Source organism: Engystomops pustulosus, chromosome 2 (assembly GCF_040894005.1).
Source record: "Engystomops pustulosus chromosome 2, aEngPut4.maternal, whole genome shotgun sequence".
In the NCBI taxonomy this organism is placed as follows: Eukaryota; Metazoa; Chordata; class Amphibia; order Anura; family Leptodactylidae; genus Engystomops; species Engystomops pustulosus.
The window spans coordinates 243843559-243862832 of record NC_092412.1 but is presented as its reverse complement, the minus strand read 5'-3'; the positions used below and the strand labels follow the sequence as shown (position 1 = coordinate 243862832).

The following is a 19274-nucleotide window of genomic DNA, read 5'->3' as shown; positions in this document are numbered from 1 at the left end:
ATTAATAATACCACCATACGATGAATGAATGAATAATACCACCATACCATGACTAGATGAATAATACCACCATATGATGACTGAATGAATAATTCCATCATACCATGAATGAATGAATAATACCACCATACCATGACTAGATGAATACCACCATACCATGAATGAAAAAATACCACCATACCATGACTAGATGATTACCACCATACAATGAATTAATGAATAATTCCACCATACCATGACTAGATGATTAATACCACCATACCATGAGTGAATGAATAATACCACCATACCATGAGTGAATGAATAATACCACCATACCATGAGTGAATGAATAATACCGCCATACCATGAGTGAATGAATAATACCACCATACCATGACTAGATGAATAATACCACCATATAATGACTGAATGAATAATACCACCATACCATGACTAGATGAATAATACCACCATATAATGACTGAATGAATAATACCACCATACCATGACTGAATGAATAATACCACCATACGATGACTGAATGAATAATACCACCATTTCATGATTAGATAACAACACCATACAGTTACTGTAATCAGTAATACCATCATAGCTTGATTAGATAACATTGTCATTCAGCGTGACGGGATAACACCACCCTACACTGAATGCATAATAGAATAATACCACCACACCATAACTAAAACCATCATTTCATGGGTTAATAATTCCACCACACCATTAATACCACCATACCATGACTAGTTAACAACGCCATACACTGAATGAATAATACAATCATGCAATTAATAATACTATCAAAATGACACAAACTAATACCCCTATACATGAACAGAAAAATACTACTTTGCCCTGGACTATAAAATACTGCTGCAATACTACAATTACTCCATCATGTAGAATATTTCCTCCTGTGACCCAATGGGATGAGTTAATGCTGGAAGTTGGTATCACAGGGGAGCAAATGGAGGACTTGTGGCCAGGGCTGCCATCGGGGTGGGGGTGGGGTGGGGGGTTTAGTTTGATCGCGTCCAGGGGCCCCAAGTCACAGAAAAGCATTCTCCATTTGTAGGTGCACTCTGGCTGTATCATTCTGTCGGGGCCAAAAAATTTACCAATCAGGGGCCCCAAACTTCATAGTGGTGGCCCTGCTTGTGGCCTGTAATTGGATATTTGTCAATGTTGTTAGTAGGAAAACAGTAATGTACAGAAAACATAAAAACTGAATATACAAGTAATTGTATTAACCCTAAAAACCGTAATCTGCTCATAATCTGCATGTAGTGTATTTTACAGTCCTTTACAGAAAATACTAAAGGTATTAACTACTTTTGACTACAATTAGAGTGAATTATGCTGTGACAATACAGGGTTAATCTTTGTCCTTGTGTTTAGCTCTATATTGTCCTCTAGTGGCCGTATGTTGTAACTTCGCCCTTCCAGTTAATCTGAATTAGTAAACTGCATTTAATAAAGACGAGCAGCCACGACAAAAATCATCTAAAATCATGTGGTTTTGGGTGAAGCTTATGCGTGAGCAAGGATGCAAGTCAGGCTGAGGCTTTCACTTTTTTGCATATTGGGAGGAAATGCATGCAGGGAGTCCTTGCATCCCTGCTGGACTGATTACAAGAATAGACAATTTCAGCAAAAACAGTGCCATGCCTATTCACAGGTGTACTGTGGTATTGCAGTTCAGCCCCATCCACTTGACATGGAATACTAGTCACTGTCCATTCCACACATATTTAAAGGGAACCTGTCACCAGGGACCTCATTTTTCCTAAAGACAGGTTGCAGAAGCCCATTACAGCTGCAGTGCAAATATGTCTTTCTGGCTTCTCTAAGTATTTGTATTACAATATCATTGTGTGTTATAACTTACCTTGCACCCTGACAGAATCCTCTGTGTAGTCCCAGGGGTTGGGCTTTGGTATGGATGCATTTTAAAAAACAACAAGTGACTTGTCTGTGTTGCAGACTACTCAGCTCTCAGCCCCCACCTTTGTGCTCTGGTACAGCACCTCCCTCCTGCTCCTTCACAGAGCTCACAGCCTGGTGAGCTGATATCAGTGGGATAGGGAGTTGTACAGAAGAAAAAAGCTGGGGGCTGAGAGCTGGGGAGTCTGCAGCACAGACAAGTCACATGTTGCTTTTTGAAATGTATCCAAAACAAAGCCCAACCCCTGGGGCTACACAGATGATTCTGTCAGGGGGCAAGGTAAGTTATAACACACAATTATATTGTAATGTAAAAGCTTAAAGAAGACAGAAGACATATTTCCACTGTAGGTGTCATGGGCTTCTGCAACCTGTCTTTAGTGAAAATGAGGTCCCTGGTGACAGGTTCCCTTTAAGATAAACCACATATTTTAGGACAGAATAATCTTATATTACTACAAGTCTCTTTGATGCAGACAATAAGATTGTGTGATGTAACATACAGTACATGTGACACACAACCTCGGTAGCACATAGAGGCCTCCCCTGTGTTGTGTGGTTAGCACCTCAGCATCCTGCTACATCAGCAATACAGGGGAAGTGGCTTTTCTCTGAAATCGGCTTCATGGTATGAGGTGACACATTCAAACTGGCCCCATATGCATCTTAAAGGGAAACAATATTTGGGGCCCTTTAAGAAGCAGATGAATTCTGTTGAACTAATGGACAAATGTTTGCAGAATAAGAAGAACTTGGGAGGAACTTGGGAAACATTGTAATGTATATTACTGGAGGAAAAATACTTATTTCCCCACTTACCAGGCTCTTCTACTTCACCCCCTCATCATTCCAATGGTCAAGATTAGCATGTATCCCCTTTCTATTGACTTCTACAGGACTGCAAGACCAGCGTAGAAGAAAACTTTTGTCAGACTGTGCAACTTTTTTGGGGGGCTAAAATGGCTTGCACAGGTACTTAATAAGTGTGTGCACTGGGATTGTGGCACACGCAACCCCTTTGTGGCGCAGCTGCGCTGGCTTCCATGTGACACAAACCGGGGGTGTGCTGTCGGATGATCCAACTGATTCGGACTGAGCGCGGGATTTACCTTCTATATCAGTGGTGGCGAACCTATGGCACGGGTGCCAGAGGTGGCACTCAGAGCCCTCTATATGGGCACCCCATATCACCCCATCACCCCAGGGTAGAGTTTGCCAGACAGGACTTAAGGCCTCTTGCAGTCCCAGGCAGCCCAGGACCCTACCAGGAAGCTACAGTGATAATCCAAACTTCTTCTCCTTCTTTCTACTGTATTGGTGTCCTCAGGTGCCTACACAATTTAAACCAGTGAAAGAGCAGGTAGTAATAAGTTACTGCTTAAATTGTCGCATTGGCACTTTGCAAAAAATATATGGGTTTTGGTTGTAGTTTGGGCACTCGGTGTCTAAAAGGTTTGCCATCACTGTTCTATATTGTGTTGCAAGCTCTAGCCCCAAGCTGCACCACTAAAAAGATGGGGAACTCTGTCAGACCTGAGCAGGGAAGCGACACATGCAGGATATCGGGCGCAAGATCTTAGACCCCACGCTGCATTATAGACGTACAATGCACTTTCAGTGAACTCGAGTGACCGGGTAAGTAAATGTACCCCATAGTGTCAGAGCAAAAGAGATGAAATCAGATTTCATGGAGTCTATGGAGAGGGGAGGGGGAAGCAAGCAAGTGCTGAATGACAGAGGAGAGACACAAAAATATCGTATTTTTCGGACTAGAAAATGCACCAAAAAATACTTTGATCTTCTCAGAAATCAAAGGTGCTCCTTATAGTCCAGTGTGCCTTATATATGAACCGTACTTACAGACAACAGCTGCCTTGTACTGTGCACAGGTCTGCCACCTCCTGGTCATTCATCCTTATAACCCAGAGCTCCTTATATATGAACCTAGACGTTTTAACAGGTTTTTATTGATGGTGCACCTTATACTCCGGTGCGCCTTATAGTCCGAAAAATACTGTAGACAGGCCGCTGGAAATAAGTTTCTATCTCACCCTAAGTGTTTTATTCCCATCAATCCAAGTCAGTAATTCTCTATAATATCTTCTATGACCCTACTGATTCTTCTGAGGAAGAGAGAAGATACTTCACTACTTTCTGTGTGCAGTGTATGGGAGACAGCTAGTCTCCACCGAAAAGCTCTGAGAATTACAGATAGATTTGAGATACATAAAAAGTCATGTTTTTAGTTGTGAAAACTTTCAAGTCGAAGAAAAAAAGTGTAAAAGCTTAGAAAGAAAAGGGTTAGACGTCTGTGATTTGGTTGAGCCTTTGTCCCCATTAGTTGTATCCTTCCGCAGCCACAGGCGACGTGCAGGACTTTCATTTTGAAGTCTTTGCAGACACTTCCTTATTTGCAGACACGGTCGCTCCACATGGACCTGATTCTCTCCGGATCCAGTTTAGTACAGGTAAAGGGAGCTAGGGTGTTGTACTGTGCACTCCCCTTCAATGGATTCCCCTTTAAGTTTTGGCTGTGCTCCTCAGCGTCAGTAAGCTGCACAGCAAGCCTTCTATTATTTACATTACATTGCATTCATATGTGCTGTACATTGGCAGCACAGTCATAGGTAGACTAGAATTCTGGGAGCCTCACTAAAAATGGGAAGACCTCTTGGAGTCTTGGAAAGATCACCCAATCTCCTGAGCCTGGGGATATGAACAAGTCACATCCTAAAGGGGTGTGATCAGCATGTAGACGTAACAAAAAGAGGCATGTCACATCCAATGGCATCATAAAACAATTACTGCCATCTAGACCGTGACTGGTTAGTTTTTATTTTTTGTGGAACAAGTTGTATTTTTAATTGGCTCCATTTATGATTTAAAGTGGTTAATTGGTATATCCTATTCATATAATCGGTGGATTTCCGACCTTTGGTGCAACATCCCCACCAGAGGCTGACAGCATATGGGGGCAGCTGTTAACTAGGACCGGAGTGGCTGGTTTGTGTCACAGCCTTGTCCTAGTTTGGCCCTTATGCACAGCCCTCAGGCCAGGGCCAGCAGGGTGAAGCAAGAAGAGGGGAAGGCCGTATGACAATAAAGGTTCCCCCCGGGGCACTGGGAAGCCCGTGGTAATAGTGGCAGGCCAGGGATGCACACAGAAAACGGTTGTCTAGCAAACCTCAGCCTGGATCCATGATCAGCTTGGCTGGCAGAGATCTCCAATGAGCAGCATCAGCAGCACAGAATAGCAGCATGAAGTTATGTCTGAAAGTTTGTAGCTGAAGAACCTGAGCTCCGGAGCTGAGCCTTTTATAGACTGTGTGGAGAACCAGCCAATCAGCAACTCTTCTTATTTCAGGAGAAGCCTCAAAAATTATATTTAAACATAAAAAGAACTATTAACCCTTTGGTATACATACATAGGAATAATGCACAGAGATTAGCTGAGAACACAATTATAGGGGATGTTCACTCTTAAAGGGGCACTAAAGAAATCACGTGGGTCATGACATGTGGGACCTCCAATGATCACGTGTAACCTAAATGATGGAGCGACGGTGCTGAAGTGCTGAAGATAGACGGGTTTTATGCTCAGCTATTTAGGTGGTCTCATAGACACTATCACAGTTGTGGAACCTTCAATAATCCAGGTGAGCTGCTACCCTACGTCTATCCCTTTAAGGTCAGTCTATATTTTTTATTTATTTTATTTTTTTAAAAGTTTTTATTCAAAATTGTAAACATACATACAGCCGAGAAGTAATCCATTTACAAAGTCTCCTCTTACCTCCGCCACGTATAGATGGGGGTTACCATACAGTATATGCTCAGTACTTATACCTGCTGGTTGAGTAACAGTTAGTTTTGTTAGTAAGATTTTTACAAACATTTTTTTTTTTTACAGAAATAAACAAGACTACAATAGTAAAGCTTTGGGACTTTAGCACACGGTCCCGGATATGGTCACTGTGGTCACGAGGGAGATGAGTCATTGTGAGACTTGAGTAATATACAGATTTTAGTTGCTTTTACTTTCTGGTTGGTGGTGGATTAGGATTCTAAGAAAGACGGGGAACGGACAAAATAAAGAGAAAGTTAAGACCCGGTGCAAACAGAACTTGCCCGTATCCCAACCAATCTAGATATTCACAGATTTTATCTTATACTCAGAATAGGTCAAGCCAAGTGTTCTCTCACCATCTCACCAAAGTACCAGGAGGATTTAGGCTCTGTCCTAATAGTGGACCTCAGAGATACAGCAGAAGACAACATTATTTGGAGGCACCTAGGGTCTCATTCCTAGGAGTTGATAGAGGATGGTTCCAGATTAAAGATTTTATCGGATGGGCCTGAGGAACCCCAGTCCAAACCTTGGCCAAATGGCATCTAAGAGAGGTTGACCATTGCACAGCTGCGGGAAGAAAGAGAGAGGGCAATATTAGGAGTATCAAGGTTCTTCATGGTGAAGAGTACATCAGCCATGAGCGAAATACCATCCACCCAATGGTGAGGCCATACTTTACTGTATGAAAATTCCACCTTTTGGGACCCCAACTTAATGTGTAACTTAAGGTAAAGTTTGCATCAGACTAGGGTTCTGTAGGCCCACAATATAAAATGATTGTGGGGGTCCACTCATCATTGAGCCTTAATTAAAGGAAATCTACCACCAGGATGAAGGATTATAAACCAAGCACATTACATGTAGGTGTGTGCCCCTTCTGGCAGGATCTGCTCTTCTTTTAGCTTTAAAAATAAAGCCTTTTACAAAAAAAGCTTTTAAAATTATGCAACTGTTCCTCAGGGGCTCCAGGCTCAACTAATAGCTATGGAGCCAGGTGCCCCTCAGGCTTATTTGCATATTTTTAAAGCCTTTTTATTAGTGAAAACAAGGCCATAAGAAGCTAAAAGTAGAGCAGATCCAGCCAGAGGGGGCAGGCACCAGTATGTAAGTGCGCTTGGTTTACAATCCTGGTGGTAGAGGTCCTTTAATAGTCCCTCTGAATTAGGTCTTCCTCTGCTGGATTTCTAGGGCTTATTACTGGTTTAGGGTTTGGGCCCAAGAAAGGATCCTCTGATTTTCTGGTGGGACTGTCCGATGCTGGGTAAGGGGAAACTGTATTGATAGTGATTGTGTTTTTCAATATGATAGGGACAGGTGCCACACCTATCTGGTGGCAAGTTTATGATTCAGTGATGAGGTGCTGGAAATCCTGTGTAGAAAGTAGAAAACTTTGCCCTCCCACCTAGACAGCTAATCCTGTGTGCAGAGCCATGTCAAAGTCACTGATGGTCTAACGTATAAAGGAAAGTGTGACTGTAATGTGTTACGCTCAATGTGTTCTTCCTGAAACCAAACCTCACTAGAAAACCGGCATCAATCAAACAAAAGAACTCCTGTAATATGTCCCTGAGAGGGGAGAACGTAGGAACTGGGTGAGAGAAGCAGAAAGACAAACACCGAGGCTGCTGCAGCTACAAGTAAGTGGTTTACTTTATTACAACAATAGTATTTTAGGTTAAAGTGCTCAGTAATTCTTCTATATAATCTATAAACCTCCATTTGTAATTTCAAGCTCGTGTAATGTGTAAGCTAGCCTGTCCCAGCTTTCCCAAGGTCCTGAATGGTATAATTCTTGAATCAGCAAAACTCAGCAAAAATCCACTCTGCTCAGGGATTAACCAACATATGATCCTGCATCAGTGTAGCTACAGCATTCTCAATGTATATTTGCTTCACAATGCATCAAATCAAATGGCAGGTTTCCTTTAAAGGAGGTTTCCAGGATTTTGGGGCAGGGGCAGAAAAAGAGGAAAGCCTGCTTACAGGCTCCCAGTTCCTTCATCTATTGCTTTTCAGTGGCTACGTTCAGCCATAATTTTGGAGGTCACTAGACCATCTTTGGCCCATGAGTGGTCTGTTTGGATGTCAGGATGTCACTTACAATTGACCTCCAGCGGTCTGAGTAGGCCGCCTGTGGACCAAAGTGGGTCTCATGACCATGGAAGTGCCGCACCACTACGGGAACGGGGTCCGCGTCATCCCAATTACAAAATAATTTCTGCAATCATCTCATTTGACACCTTAATCTAATATGTCATCAATGTTTTGTTGTTCCCTCTTAGATCTGGCGAATTATATTGGGATGCTTGGACTACAAGCTTTACTACACCTTTCCCTCCAGCTGTTCTTGGGTACGAGTTATATCTTCATTCTGCAGATTTTTTTCTTGAATTGATAAATCTGATAAGAGTATTCCCCTTCTCCTGTGCAGTGTCAATGTTCCTTCAACCTCCAGAGAACCTCAGCCTCTTTTCTCAAAACTTTCAGCATATCCTGACCTGGGAGGAACCGAATGATGAACCTCTTATCTACTATGATGTATTTTACTCCGAAGACTTGTAAGTTCTAAGAATATATGTGTCAGGATCAGTGGTAGCGGACCCACGATGGACGATGACGTAAGCCGACACCGGGGAGCTGAATCTAAGTGTCACCCGGTTTTCACCAGAACCCGCCGCAAAGTGGGTTGGACTTGCTGCGGCATGGTACCACCAGGTTGCTCTACAGGCGCGGCTTTGTCCATGGTGACAGCCAAAGCGAAGTACAGAATCGTGAGACAGTATCGTGGTCGGGAACAGGCAGGAGGTCAGGTCAGGCGGCACAGGATCGGAGTCAGGAGCAAAGCAAAAGGTCAAGGCAGGCAGCGGAGGAGTGGAGTCAGGAACGGAACTGGGGTCACAACTGGAATTCAGAAAACAGTTGCAAGGCAAGCTTTCTCTAAGGCCATGAGGCACAAAGATCCGTCAGGAAGGGGCTGGGAATTTATCAGGGCAGGCGACCGGCCAGCGCCAATTACCAACGCGCTGGCCCTTTAAATCTTAGCGAGTTGGAGCGCACACGCTCTAGGAGACAGGGACCATGGAGACCGCCGCTGGTGCCGAGGAAGGTAAGTGACAGTGAAGACTGGCTCCGGGGGCACAGGGAGGCACAAAGGTGCGCCTGTGACCCAGGATATGGGTCGCAGGAACACCCGTGTCTGAGACAATATGAAGTTGTTTGCTTGCTCTGTTTAGAAGCATAAATGAATGGTAGAGGTGACTACACAAAACTTTGTCATATATCTTTTCAGAGGAAAATGTCTCCTTCTCTTCCTAGCAAGCATCTTTCCTTCTCTCTTTCCTTCTCTGAAAATGACATTTATAGTGAAATCTCTGTAATCTGAGTCTTACAAGACCAATACTCACTTAGGTATCATATTACAGCTCAAAATAGAAGTCTATGGAGGAGGGAGGAGTTTTAGTGGAGAGAGACATATGCAGACAGTACGGTAAAGTTTCTATCTCACCCCATGTGCTTTTATTATGGAACACATTTTTCCCTGCAAAAAAATTCTGCTTGCTTCCTTACACCTGGTACGTAACATAGTCCAGGTCTCTGCTGTCCATAGGTGCATGTCAACTATAGGATTTACTCTCCGCACTGCTTTCCTGGGTCCATTATATTTGGGTAACAGGGAGCCTAGAAGTGGACAGTCAATGTAAGCAATGAGCTCCATAGCATCATACACAAAGGTTTATGGCAGACTAAAAAATTTCTACGAAAGAATGGACAACCCCTTTAAATTTTATGGCAGCTGTACCACCTGACAAATGGTCTGTAGCCCAAAAGATTTTTGCACTTCTGACTCGTATTAACCCATGATGTCCTCTTTCTGATCTCTTACAGTAGAAGTTTCATTCCAGCTACTAATTGCTCTAACATCACAATACGACGCTGTGACCTATCGAGGTATTTTACAGATATTTTAGCTGAATACAAGACAAGAGTCCAAAGTTTTACTCACAACAAAAGATCGAACTTAACATCTTCACGTTTCCTAAATCCATTGACGGACAGTAAGTAGAAATATATTTAGAATTTATTTACCAGGGCTCCAGCGCATTAACCCTTCAGAACGTGGATGGTCTTTCTTGTCAAGTTCTAAAAGCCGAAACTTTTTTATTTTTCAATGTAAATTTTGCAAAACTAGTTGTATCTTTTGTTTTTCAACATGTTCTTAAAGGGGTTGTCCAGAGGCTAAAAAACATGGTTACTTTTATCCTTAAAGAGAACCTACCACCACGAATCTACCTATAAAGGTAATCCTCACGTCCCCGCTAACTTTTGGGAAACTTTATTGACCGAATATGTAAATTTAGTTATGCGGCTACTGGGGCGTGGAGTAGCCGACACGAGGCTACACAGCGCGGCTACTCCACGCCCCAGTAGCCACATTACTCCTCCTACCCTGTTGTGTGTGGCGCGCAGCTCCTCGTAGCTGCGCGCCCTCGTCCGACAAGCCGGCTACTGCGCAGAACGCCATCATGACGGACGAGGGCGCGCAGCTACGAGGAGCTGCGCGCCACACACAACAGGGTAGGAGGAGTAATGTGGCTACTGGGGCGTGAAGTAGCCGCGCCGTGTAGCCACGTGCCGGCTACTCCACGCCCCAGTAGCCGCATAACTAAATTTACATATTCGGTCAATAAAGTTTCCCAAAAGTTAGCGGGGACGTGAGGATTAGCTCTAAAAAGAGCTCTCCTCACGTCCCTTACATCCACCTACCACCCGATCTACCTTTATAGGTAGATTCGTGGTGGTAGGTTCCCTTTAAACAGCACCACACCTGACCCTGGTTTGTGACAATTAGTTGGAATACCATGAATCATCCATGGTCAGGAGCGGAGCTGTTTTTAGAAGAATGCTGCCATAATAATAATAATAATAATAATAATGATAATAATAATGATAATAATAATTCCTTTATTTATGTAGTGCACACAGATGACGCATTGGTCCCTTTCCCCAATGGGGCTCACCATGTAATCAACCTACCAGTATGTTTGGAGTGTGGGAGGAAACTGGAGGACCCGGAGGAAACCCACACAAACACAGAGAGAACATACAAACTCTTTGCAGATGTTGACCCTGGGATTTGAACCCAAGCCATGTTTTTAACCTCCAAACATCTCCTTTAAAGTCGTTACTTGCCTGAGCTAGTTGAGGGCTTTTTTGTGCACGATAAACTGTAAACTGTTTATTTGTTCCATTCGGTGTACGTGTCACTTTTTGTAACTATTTCTGTAAAATGAGAAAAATTAGAAAAACACATAATTCTTTTGCAATTTATTGGGGATTTTTTGTTCTTCAATGCTCACCCAGCAGATTAAATAACAAATTATATTTAACTTGGGGAAGGATAAGCCAAAAAACGTGCCCCCTACCCAGCAGGGAGTGCTGAGATATTGATGACCACCATAAAGTGCTTCCCTCAGCTTCCTTGGAGTTTACCTGGATTGTCCTATAAAGAATATTTCTTATTAATTAATCCAGTTCATGATTATAAAAAATTTTTGTATTTACACTAAATTAAAAAAATCTCATATGCTCAGATATGACAAAAATAATGTTAGACTAGCGCCCCCTGCTGTTATCATTGAACAACCTTTCAGTGTCCATCTCAGTAAATGTTCCGAGGTGGACGCACATGCTCAGTGAGACCTTATGCCCCAAATGGATTTTGCAGAGAGATCAGGACAAGTCTTCCTGTTGTTTATAAGCAAAAAATTTAAGCTTTTGATGTCTCTTAATATTGTGACTTTATGATACACGAGCCATGGATATCTTGTCTATGTAGCTTCATATATCTGCATATTTTATCCCAGCTGTGGTGGGTCCTCCGATAGTGGACGTTCTGGCTTGTGACGGTTGTATTGAACTTTCTATTCGCCCCCCAATCTCTTACTTATGGAGCGAGAAGGAACAACGTAACGTTACGATGCTGAGCAGAAATGTTTTCCCTAAAATGGATTATATGATTGACCTGGTACCATCTGTGAAGGCAAGTAAAGACTCAATGAGATCAGCTTAGGTACTGTATTATGAAGATGTGTGTAGGATGTTGTAAGTAGCAGCAGGACTGTGAAATATGGATTCCCAGTGAAACCTTGGATTACAAATAACTTGGTCTGCAAGCGTTTTGCAAGACAATCTTACATTTTACCAAAATTGTAATTTGGTTTACAAGCAAAATTTTATAAAACAAATCTTATGTGAGCCCTACAGTACTATACCTCCATCTCTCAAATTTTTTTACAGCACAATATTAAAGAAGTAGAAGATATAAATGACTAAATATTTTTGGGGTGTGCAACGAATTGTCTGTGTCTCAATGATTTCCTATGGGAAAACTTGCTTTGATATACAAGCGATTGGGATTATGAGCACAAATTCAGCTTGTGATCCAAGGTAATTGTTGGAACCAATCATCTGGGTTTCAGTGATTTCCTAAGCGGAAACTTGATTTTATATTTGAGCTATTGGTATTACAAGCATGTTCCCGAAATTAATTATGCTTGTAATTCAAGCGTTCACTGTGAATGTATATTCTGGGATTGTACTTTCTCCAACTTCACAGGATGTGTGTCCTCTCACTGCTGTGCGCTCAGTTCTCTGCAGCCAGTGTTAGAGAATGTCTCTGGAGAAATGTGCATGTGTACTTTTTTGTTTGTTGTTAGTAGCAGCAGGACTGTGACATACGGATTTATGTTCCAACGTTATAGCTTCTCCAAGTGCACTGGAAGTGTGTCCTCACACTGCTGTGCTCTTAGTTTACTCCTCAGACCTCCTGTCATCTGTGGCAGGCTTATAGTTTACTAACATAGCAGTATTGAAGATCAGAGAGGATAGACTGTTGAGACACTTAAAGGAAACCTACCACCACGGATCTACCTATAAAGGTGATTGGGTGGTAGGTGCATCTATTGGACGTGAGGATAGCCCTTTTAAGGGCTGATCCTCACGTCCCGCATTCTTTTTATAACTTTTATTTCTCTAATATGCAGATTTTCTTGAGAGGCTACTGGGGCGTGGAGTAGCCGGAGCTGAGGCTACACTGTCCACTCCACGCCCCAGTAGCCTCTTTGATCCTCCTACCCAGACATCTTCAGCGCACAGCTACAAGGAGGTGTGCGTACTGGTCCGCGAAGCCTGCCGTCTGCGCATGCACAGTAGCTCCGGCTTCGGAGCAGTGATCGCGCAGATGAGGGCCTGCTGCACTGCGCAGACGGCAGGCTTCGCGGACGAGGGCGCGCAGCGCCTCAGAGCTGCGCGCTGGTAGGAGCATGAAAGAGGCTACTGTGGAGTGTAGTAGCCGCGCCATGTAGCGTTAGCTCCGGCTACTCCATGCCCCAGTAGCCTCTTAAGAAAATCTGCATATTAGGGAAATAAAAGTTATAAAAAGATTGCACGGACATGAGGATTAGCCCTTAAAAGGGCTATCCTCACATATAATAGAGGCACCTACCACCCGATCTACCTTTATAGGTAGATCCATGGTGGTAGGTTTCCTTTAATGCAGGGGGCCAAGAGCACAGCAGTGTGAGAACACGCTCCCAGTGCACTTAGAGAAACTACAATCCTGGAATACAAACTCCATATTTCACAGTTCTGCGGCTACTAACACATGCAAAAGTAAGATAAACCTTCCAGGGACAATTCTTTAGTATGCAACATTATCTTTATGTTTGATGGATTTACGTTATGTTGTTCAAGCTTTAGCAATAATAAATGAATATACTAATAATGCCTTATTCATTCCCACACAGGCCCCCATAGTACTAAAGACTATATCTAAGGAAAATTACACCACACAGATATCATCGTTGCTTCCCAATACCAATTACTGTGTGTCAGTGACCATTACTGGTATCATGAACTCTAAACAAGTGGCGTCTCCCAGGAAATGTGTCATCACAAAAGGAGCCCAAGAAAAGGGTAACTATAGCAGAACTGGCATAAAACATCATCTTAGAGATGCAATGCCTTATTACACCTGCGGGGGTGCTATAGGAGAACTGAACACTTGCTTCTGAACAGATAGAGGGGCTTGATTCTCATTACAGGTGACACCAGCATCTATTACTTTACTGTATCTGCTGTCATTGTTGCCATCGGATTGCTCCTGTTTTTATATGTCCTGGATAAAGCTGGATACATCTCCAGGAAAAAGACACTGACTCCAAGTGTTTTAGTAAGTTTTAGTAATTTTACATTTTTTGTTCAATCAATGCCAGTAAGCTGTCAGCAAGGCGCCAAAAGTCACTAAATATATATTTATATATAGTCCTGTATGTATTTGTCAGTGTATTCAAATCAATGGACCTTGGATTAGATTTAAGGGTCCCACCACTCAGGAAAACAAAAACCTGGCTTTACTTTAGGCAAAAGTAGTCAACAACCTGCTGTCCTTCGTTCTGCTCCGGGTTAGTTTATTGCAATATTCACCTATCCCATTCAGGTCCCTTATAAAATGGCAACTTCATTCTGTAGAAAAGTTGCCTGGCAGTCACAGACATGTCCCCTCCGGTGTCCTAGCTCTTGCCATTGTTGGGTTGTATCCAGTGCCGGAATGGGTTGTTTGGGGTTACTAGATAAAATTATTCTTGGAGCCCACCCTTTATCAACCCCCCCCAGATTTCAGACCATACTAACCTCCAAATTAGGTTGTCTTCTTCTATATCTCTAGGGTCCAGTACTAGGTTAGAGACCGGAGGATCCTCGTAGTCTGGTGGGACAGCTCAACATTTTGTATGTCTACTGCTCCTTGCTCTGTGTTCAATTTATAGTGCAAACTTTTCTAGGTGAACCTGCATCTCACCATTGTGTAGGGTCTACCATGTAATAAATGGACAACCATGGACATGGTACAATAGTCTCCAAGTGTGGAACCAGCTTATGAAGCAGCTCTTTCTTCCCCTTATCAAGCTCTATACTCTTCATAGATACGAATAGAGCAGCAGAATCTAGTGCCATTAGTACAGGCAACACAGGACCCCCACTCACATGATCGCTCGAGATCCTAGTCGTCACCTAATCTATGTATGGCTGATATCAAACTACAAACAACCCTACATTATATTTAAGTATAACCACCTCTACAACTATTTTTCTTTAAGGTACAAAGCATCAAACTTAAAGGAGTATTCCATGAATCTAGAAAAACCCTAGAGGGTCAAGGCTGGGGCGGGGAAAAAAATAGAACCCATACTTACCCCTCTCTGGCTCCAAGGTCTTGCATTGTTCCAGTACTTCTTCTTTTTGGCTTTGTACTTGGCTGAAAGTTCTGAGGATCTGAGGACTCAATTCAGCCAATGGGTGGCCTACTTGGACCAGGGGACAACAAAGGAAGTGAAGTCTCGTGGAAAAAGGAAGTGACGTCCCATGGCCCAAAGAGGCCACCCTGCGGCTGTAGTGGGTCCGGTGACCCACTAGAACTTAAAACGGAAGTGACGTCCCATGGCACAAAGAGGCCATTCTGCGGCTGTAGTGGGTCCGGTGACTCACTAGGACTTATAGAAAACCAGAAGTTTTAGAGTTTCCAGATTCCTGGAAAACCCTTTCAAATTTTAAAGCAATTTTGCTACAGATTGTAAAGGGGATGTCTTATAAGGACAAACCCTGTCCTTATGCTCTATGGGTCATAAAGGGGGGGCCTATCTGTAGGATTATCTCCTAGAGTTACTCACTATTTACATTTTCCCACATGCATACTATAATTCTAACTCATATTTGTCATTTCTATTATCAGAAATCCCTTTCCAGTGCTAATTATTTATTTAATGGAACTACGGAGTCCATACCCCTAGGATCTCTGATCATTATGGAGACAGTGAGGGACATTGAAGTTGATGGAGGACATCTGTTGAGGGCAGGAGTTCCGGAAAACAATTCATATATTGCCAATTTTCCATCTATTAGAATTATGGAGCAATGTATGAGGAATGAAGTCTCCATGATGGAGGAGGAGCTCTGTATAGAGACCTCAACATTGTCCATGGCTGGTGTACTTCTCCAAGAGGACAACAATTTAGAAGAAGAAGCAAGTAACCAAGCAGTGAACTCCTTATCAATTACTTTTACCACGGATCATCGAGAAGTCGGTGCTTTGTCTGACATAAACATGGGAATCCCACCAGAAACTAAAGAGACAAGTACGATTGACTTCAATTCTTTATCAATAGCAGATCCTGGAAACCTCTGGACATGTTGTAGACGGAGACCAGAACTACCTGACGTTCCTGAACGTTCTGTGGGAACACTAGAGTTTAGACATTTCTCTGATGTTCTGATACTAGATGAATCCCAAGAGTCAGATGTAGAAGATGAAAATGGAGTAGAGGATATGTCATGTGAAGATGATTGTGAGGAGCAATCTCCTTCTGATTATATTAGGAGGTGACGTTCGATTTTAGGGTGGATATGGGAATGATTTGACAGCTGGATCGCTGACCCCATTCTGATTATGTATGGTTCCTTCCCAAAAATGACATAGACCAGGAAATAGCAGGGTAGTAAACCATGGGAGCATGTTCAGCTTTAGGGTAACTACTATGGTAGTAGGTAAAGGAGCTTTGGAGATGAAGGGACCAATACTATTTATGAAGTAGGTCTACAAGATCATTTCTGCCTGTTAAACAAATAGCATCATTGGGTGGTGAACTAAAACGACCTTGATTGACCATCAAGAGAGGAAAAAAAAACACATATGCAAATAAAGTCCCAGGAGTCCAGTGGGAGGTTCCAAGTCTTGCAAGTGCTCAGGCTTAGTTAACCCTGTCCTTGCTTCCTCTTTGGTCCTATAATAAGAATTAAGATTTTGTACATATGCTGTGTGATCATGTGATGGCGCATAAACTGTACTCACCCTGCTGTGCACTGAGGCATTAGTAACATTCTGTGCATGCATAGTTGCATGGTTTCGATGCAGGATTTCAGTGCTGTAGAGAGTGGGGAAGACATTGCTTGACAATGATACGACCTAGGAGATATCAAGATATTAAAATGATCGCAGTTTAGTTCTATTTCATTGAGCTTTATTGCATTGATTATTTGTATCATTTTGTTTCTAATTTTGTATAATTCTTGTTTCTGTAAGTATACATTATTACAGAATCTATAGTCTCGAATTCCTGCTGGATTGGACCCAGTAGGACTGATAACAGTCCTACGATATATTTAAAGAGAACCTGTCAGATCTACTTAGGACCCCAAACGAACTTTAAGTCTGTATGGCCAAAATCTAAAAAACAACATGTATTTTTTTTATGTATGTATGTATGTATGTATAAGCACCTAGATTTTAAGCCGATGAGGCACATTAGACTAACATGAAGATCTCGGCACCGGAACATCCTCTCCTGTAGTGGCAAATGAAGCCGGGATTCTACCCCAGCTTTAATGCCCATATGCCAAACCTACGGTGCTTGTGCAGTGAAGCCGGGGTGTATTACAATGGGAGGAGCCAAAACCTCTGGAACAAAATAATTCTAAATAATTTTTTCTTTATAAGTCCACAGAGACAACTCATACAAAGCGATTTGGGACACTAAACTACCAGTCCATAAGGACCTGCGGTTGGCTTAATGTTCCAAATTGCCCGGACAGGTACCCTTTAATAATGCATATTCATTTATTCTAATTATATTATTGTTATACTGTCACCTAGTGTTAATGCCGACTGTCCTATTGGCTAGCACCCTGTATCTTTCCAGAGGATTCTTAGAGTCTAGAAATATAGGCTTTTGGGCTTTTCAGTCTTTCTCAGGAAGATTTCTGCATGAAGTCACACACAATCTCATGCAGCAGAGCTCACAAAGCTCCTCAGGGGATTCCTCCAGCCCTGAAGACCACTGCTTCATGGCTGAGGTACTAGTTACAGCTATGATTAAGAATGGTAACGCCAGTTGAAACCCATTGGCCATTGTCGGGAATATCACTGTGGAATGATGTAATGCACTTTGAAATGGTGTACTGCGTACCGAATAAATAAGTTTGGCAGGACCATTTGGATTTTTTTCTGATACTAGTTCCTAAACCTGCAACAAGAGAAGATTTTCTGCACTTCAGCTGGCCGACTTGGACAACCTTTTACATGCCATCAGAGTAACAGCCTGTTGCCGCTGCTGACCTATTTGAAAGTCCAAATGAAGGAACTGTGAGTTTTCGCTTCATCTCAGTTTCCAAGTGTGATCCCCTGACAAAAGCCGCTACTGCAACAACCCTGCCAATGCATAGGATGGTTAGTTGTTGCGAATAGCACCATCTCCTTGTCAGGACAAGAGCTACCATATCAATTGTCTGTAACCAATAATATGATATGTTCTAATTGGAAAGCAAGTTGGAAACTCATTGGAGGGTGCCGCCACATCACTATGGAAGGATAAAAACCAGTGGTCTTGCTCATGGTCTGAGGATTTAGTCAGCATTTGAGAAGCAAGTCCAGTGTGCAGCTCCTGCAGAGCTGCCATCCAGACATACTACCACAAAGCAGAGGTGTCTCCAGCCAGCTGTGTGACACCATTGGCAAGTCAGGAGACTAAGTGCCAGAGCAGAGGTCCACTGTCCGGACTCAGCTACATCTTACCAAGCCCAGCCTGAAGTTCCTACCAGGCTGCGAGCAACCCTTTCTGAGGACTAGCTACCTCCTACCAGCATTCCTGCCTGCTGAATACTGCTGTTTATTTTTCGGCCGTTGCCTGCTGTTCGAGTTCAAATAAAGAACCGGAAGTTGATTTGCACATTGTGCCTCTGTGTGATCCCTGGATCAGGCTGTTCACCATCACGGGCTCCCCATCCATCACCCAAGGATTCCCATATACACCTCAGGGGTTGCCCCAGGGAGAAACCATTGCATCAGCCTTTCCCTCTATATTTCTTGCACACACCACCTGCGGGAGACCTGCCAGGCTGTAGGCCCCTCCTCCGGTCCCCATACCAAGCACCGGGACCATAGCATGCCCAAGGCCGCACTAGCCAGCCACTCCGGCACCCTGGGCCGCGGCTGTCTACAACCACAAAAGAAAGGCTAGGCCCCGGTGGGGGATGTTGCACTACCATCAAGAACCATCAGCCAGGATCCACTGTCACCTACATTTGGAGTGCCCCAGGGGGAACCTTATTACCACATGGCTTCCTCTTCTCGCCTTCTCGCTTCACCCTGCTGGCCATGACGTGTGTGGAAGAGCCCTACACCAAGACTGTGGTACAGGGACATCCACAGCTAAGCTGCAACCAAGCCAACCCCCCCAATCCAGGTGCCCATCTGCCCCCATACACTTTCATAAGCATTGATCTTGTTCATATGGGATAATACTTGCAACAACCTTATTGACACTCACGAGGATAAGGATATCAATATCATTTGGTGGAATTGTTCCGTCCATGGATACAAGTTGAGAGTTCTCAGTTGTTGATCTGGAATAAGAGAACATTTGAATAGAAG

The 19274-nt window shown here is 43.2% G+C and overlaps 1 protein-coding gene across 6 annotated transcripts; it reads left to right on the top strand.

The window, feature by feature from the left end:
• Positions 1 to 4344: 4344 nt before the first annotated feature.
• Positions 4345 to 18017, top strand: LOC140119507 (interferon alpha/beta receptor 2-like). Of its 6 annotated transcripts, none has more exons than XM_072138608.1 (9): positions 4345 to 5600; positions 7318 to 7431; positions 8077 to 8145; positions 8226 to 8352; positions 9680 to 9849; positions 11659 to 11834; positions 13600 to 13768; positions 13897 to 14024; positions 15582 to 18016. In XM_072138608.1, exons 3-9 carry the CDS (start codon positions 8097 to 8099, stop codon positions 16230 to 16232), a joined length of 1470 nt encoding a protein of 489 aa, XP_071994709.1. In that variant the 5' UTR covers positions 4345 to 5600; positions 7318 to 7431; positions 8077 to 8096; the 3' UTR covers positions 16233 to 18016. The 6 variants fall into 6 exon arrangements, with proteins under 6 accessions (XP_071994709.1, XP_071994708.1, XP_071994707.1 ...); XM_072138607.1 differs by having other exon boundaries at positions 4345 to 5632; XM_072138606.1 differs by having other exon boundaries at positions 4350 to 4412; positions 5431 to 7431.
• Positions 18018 to 19274: the final 1257 nt, after the last annotated feature.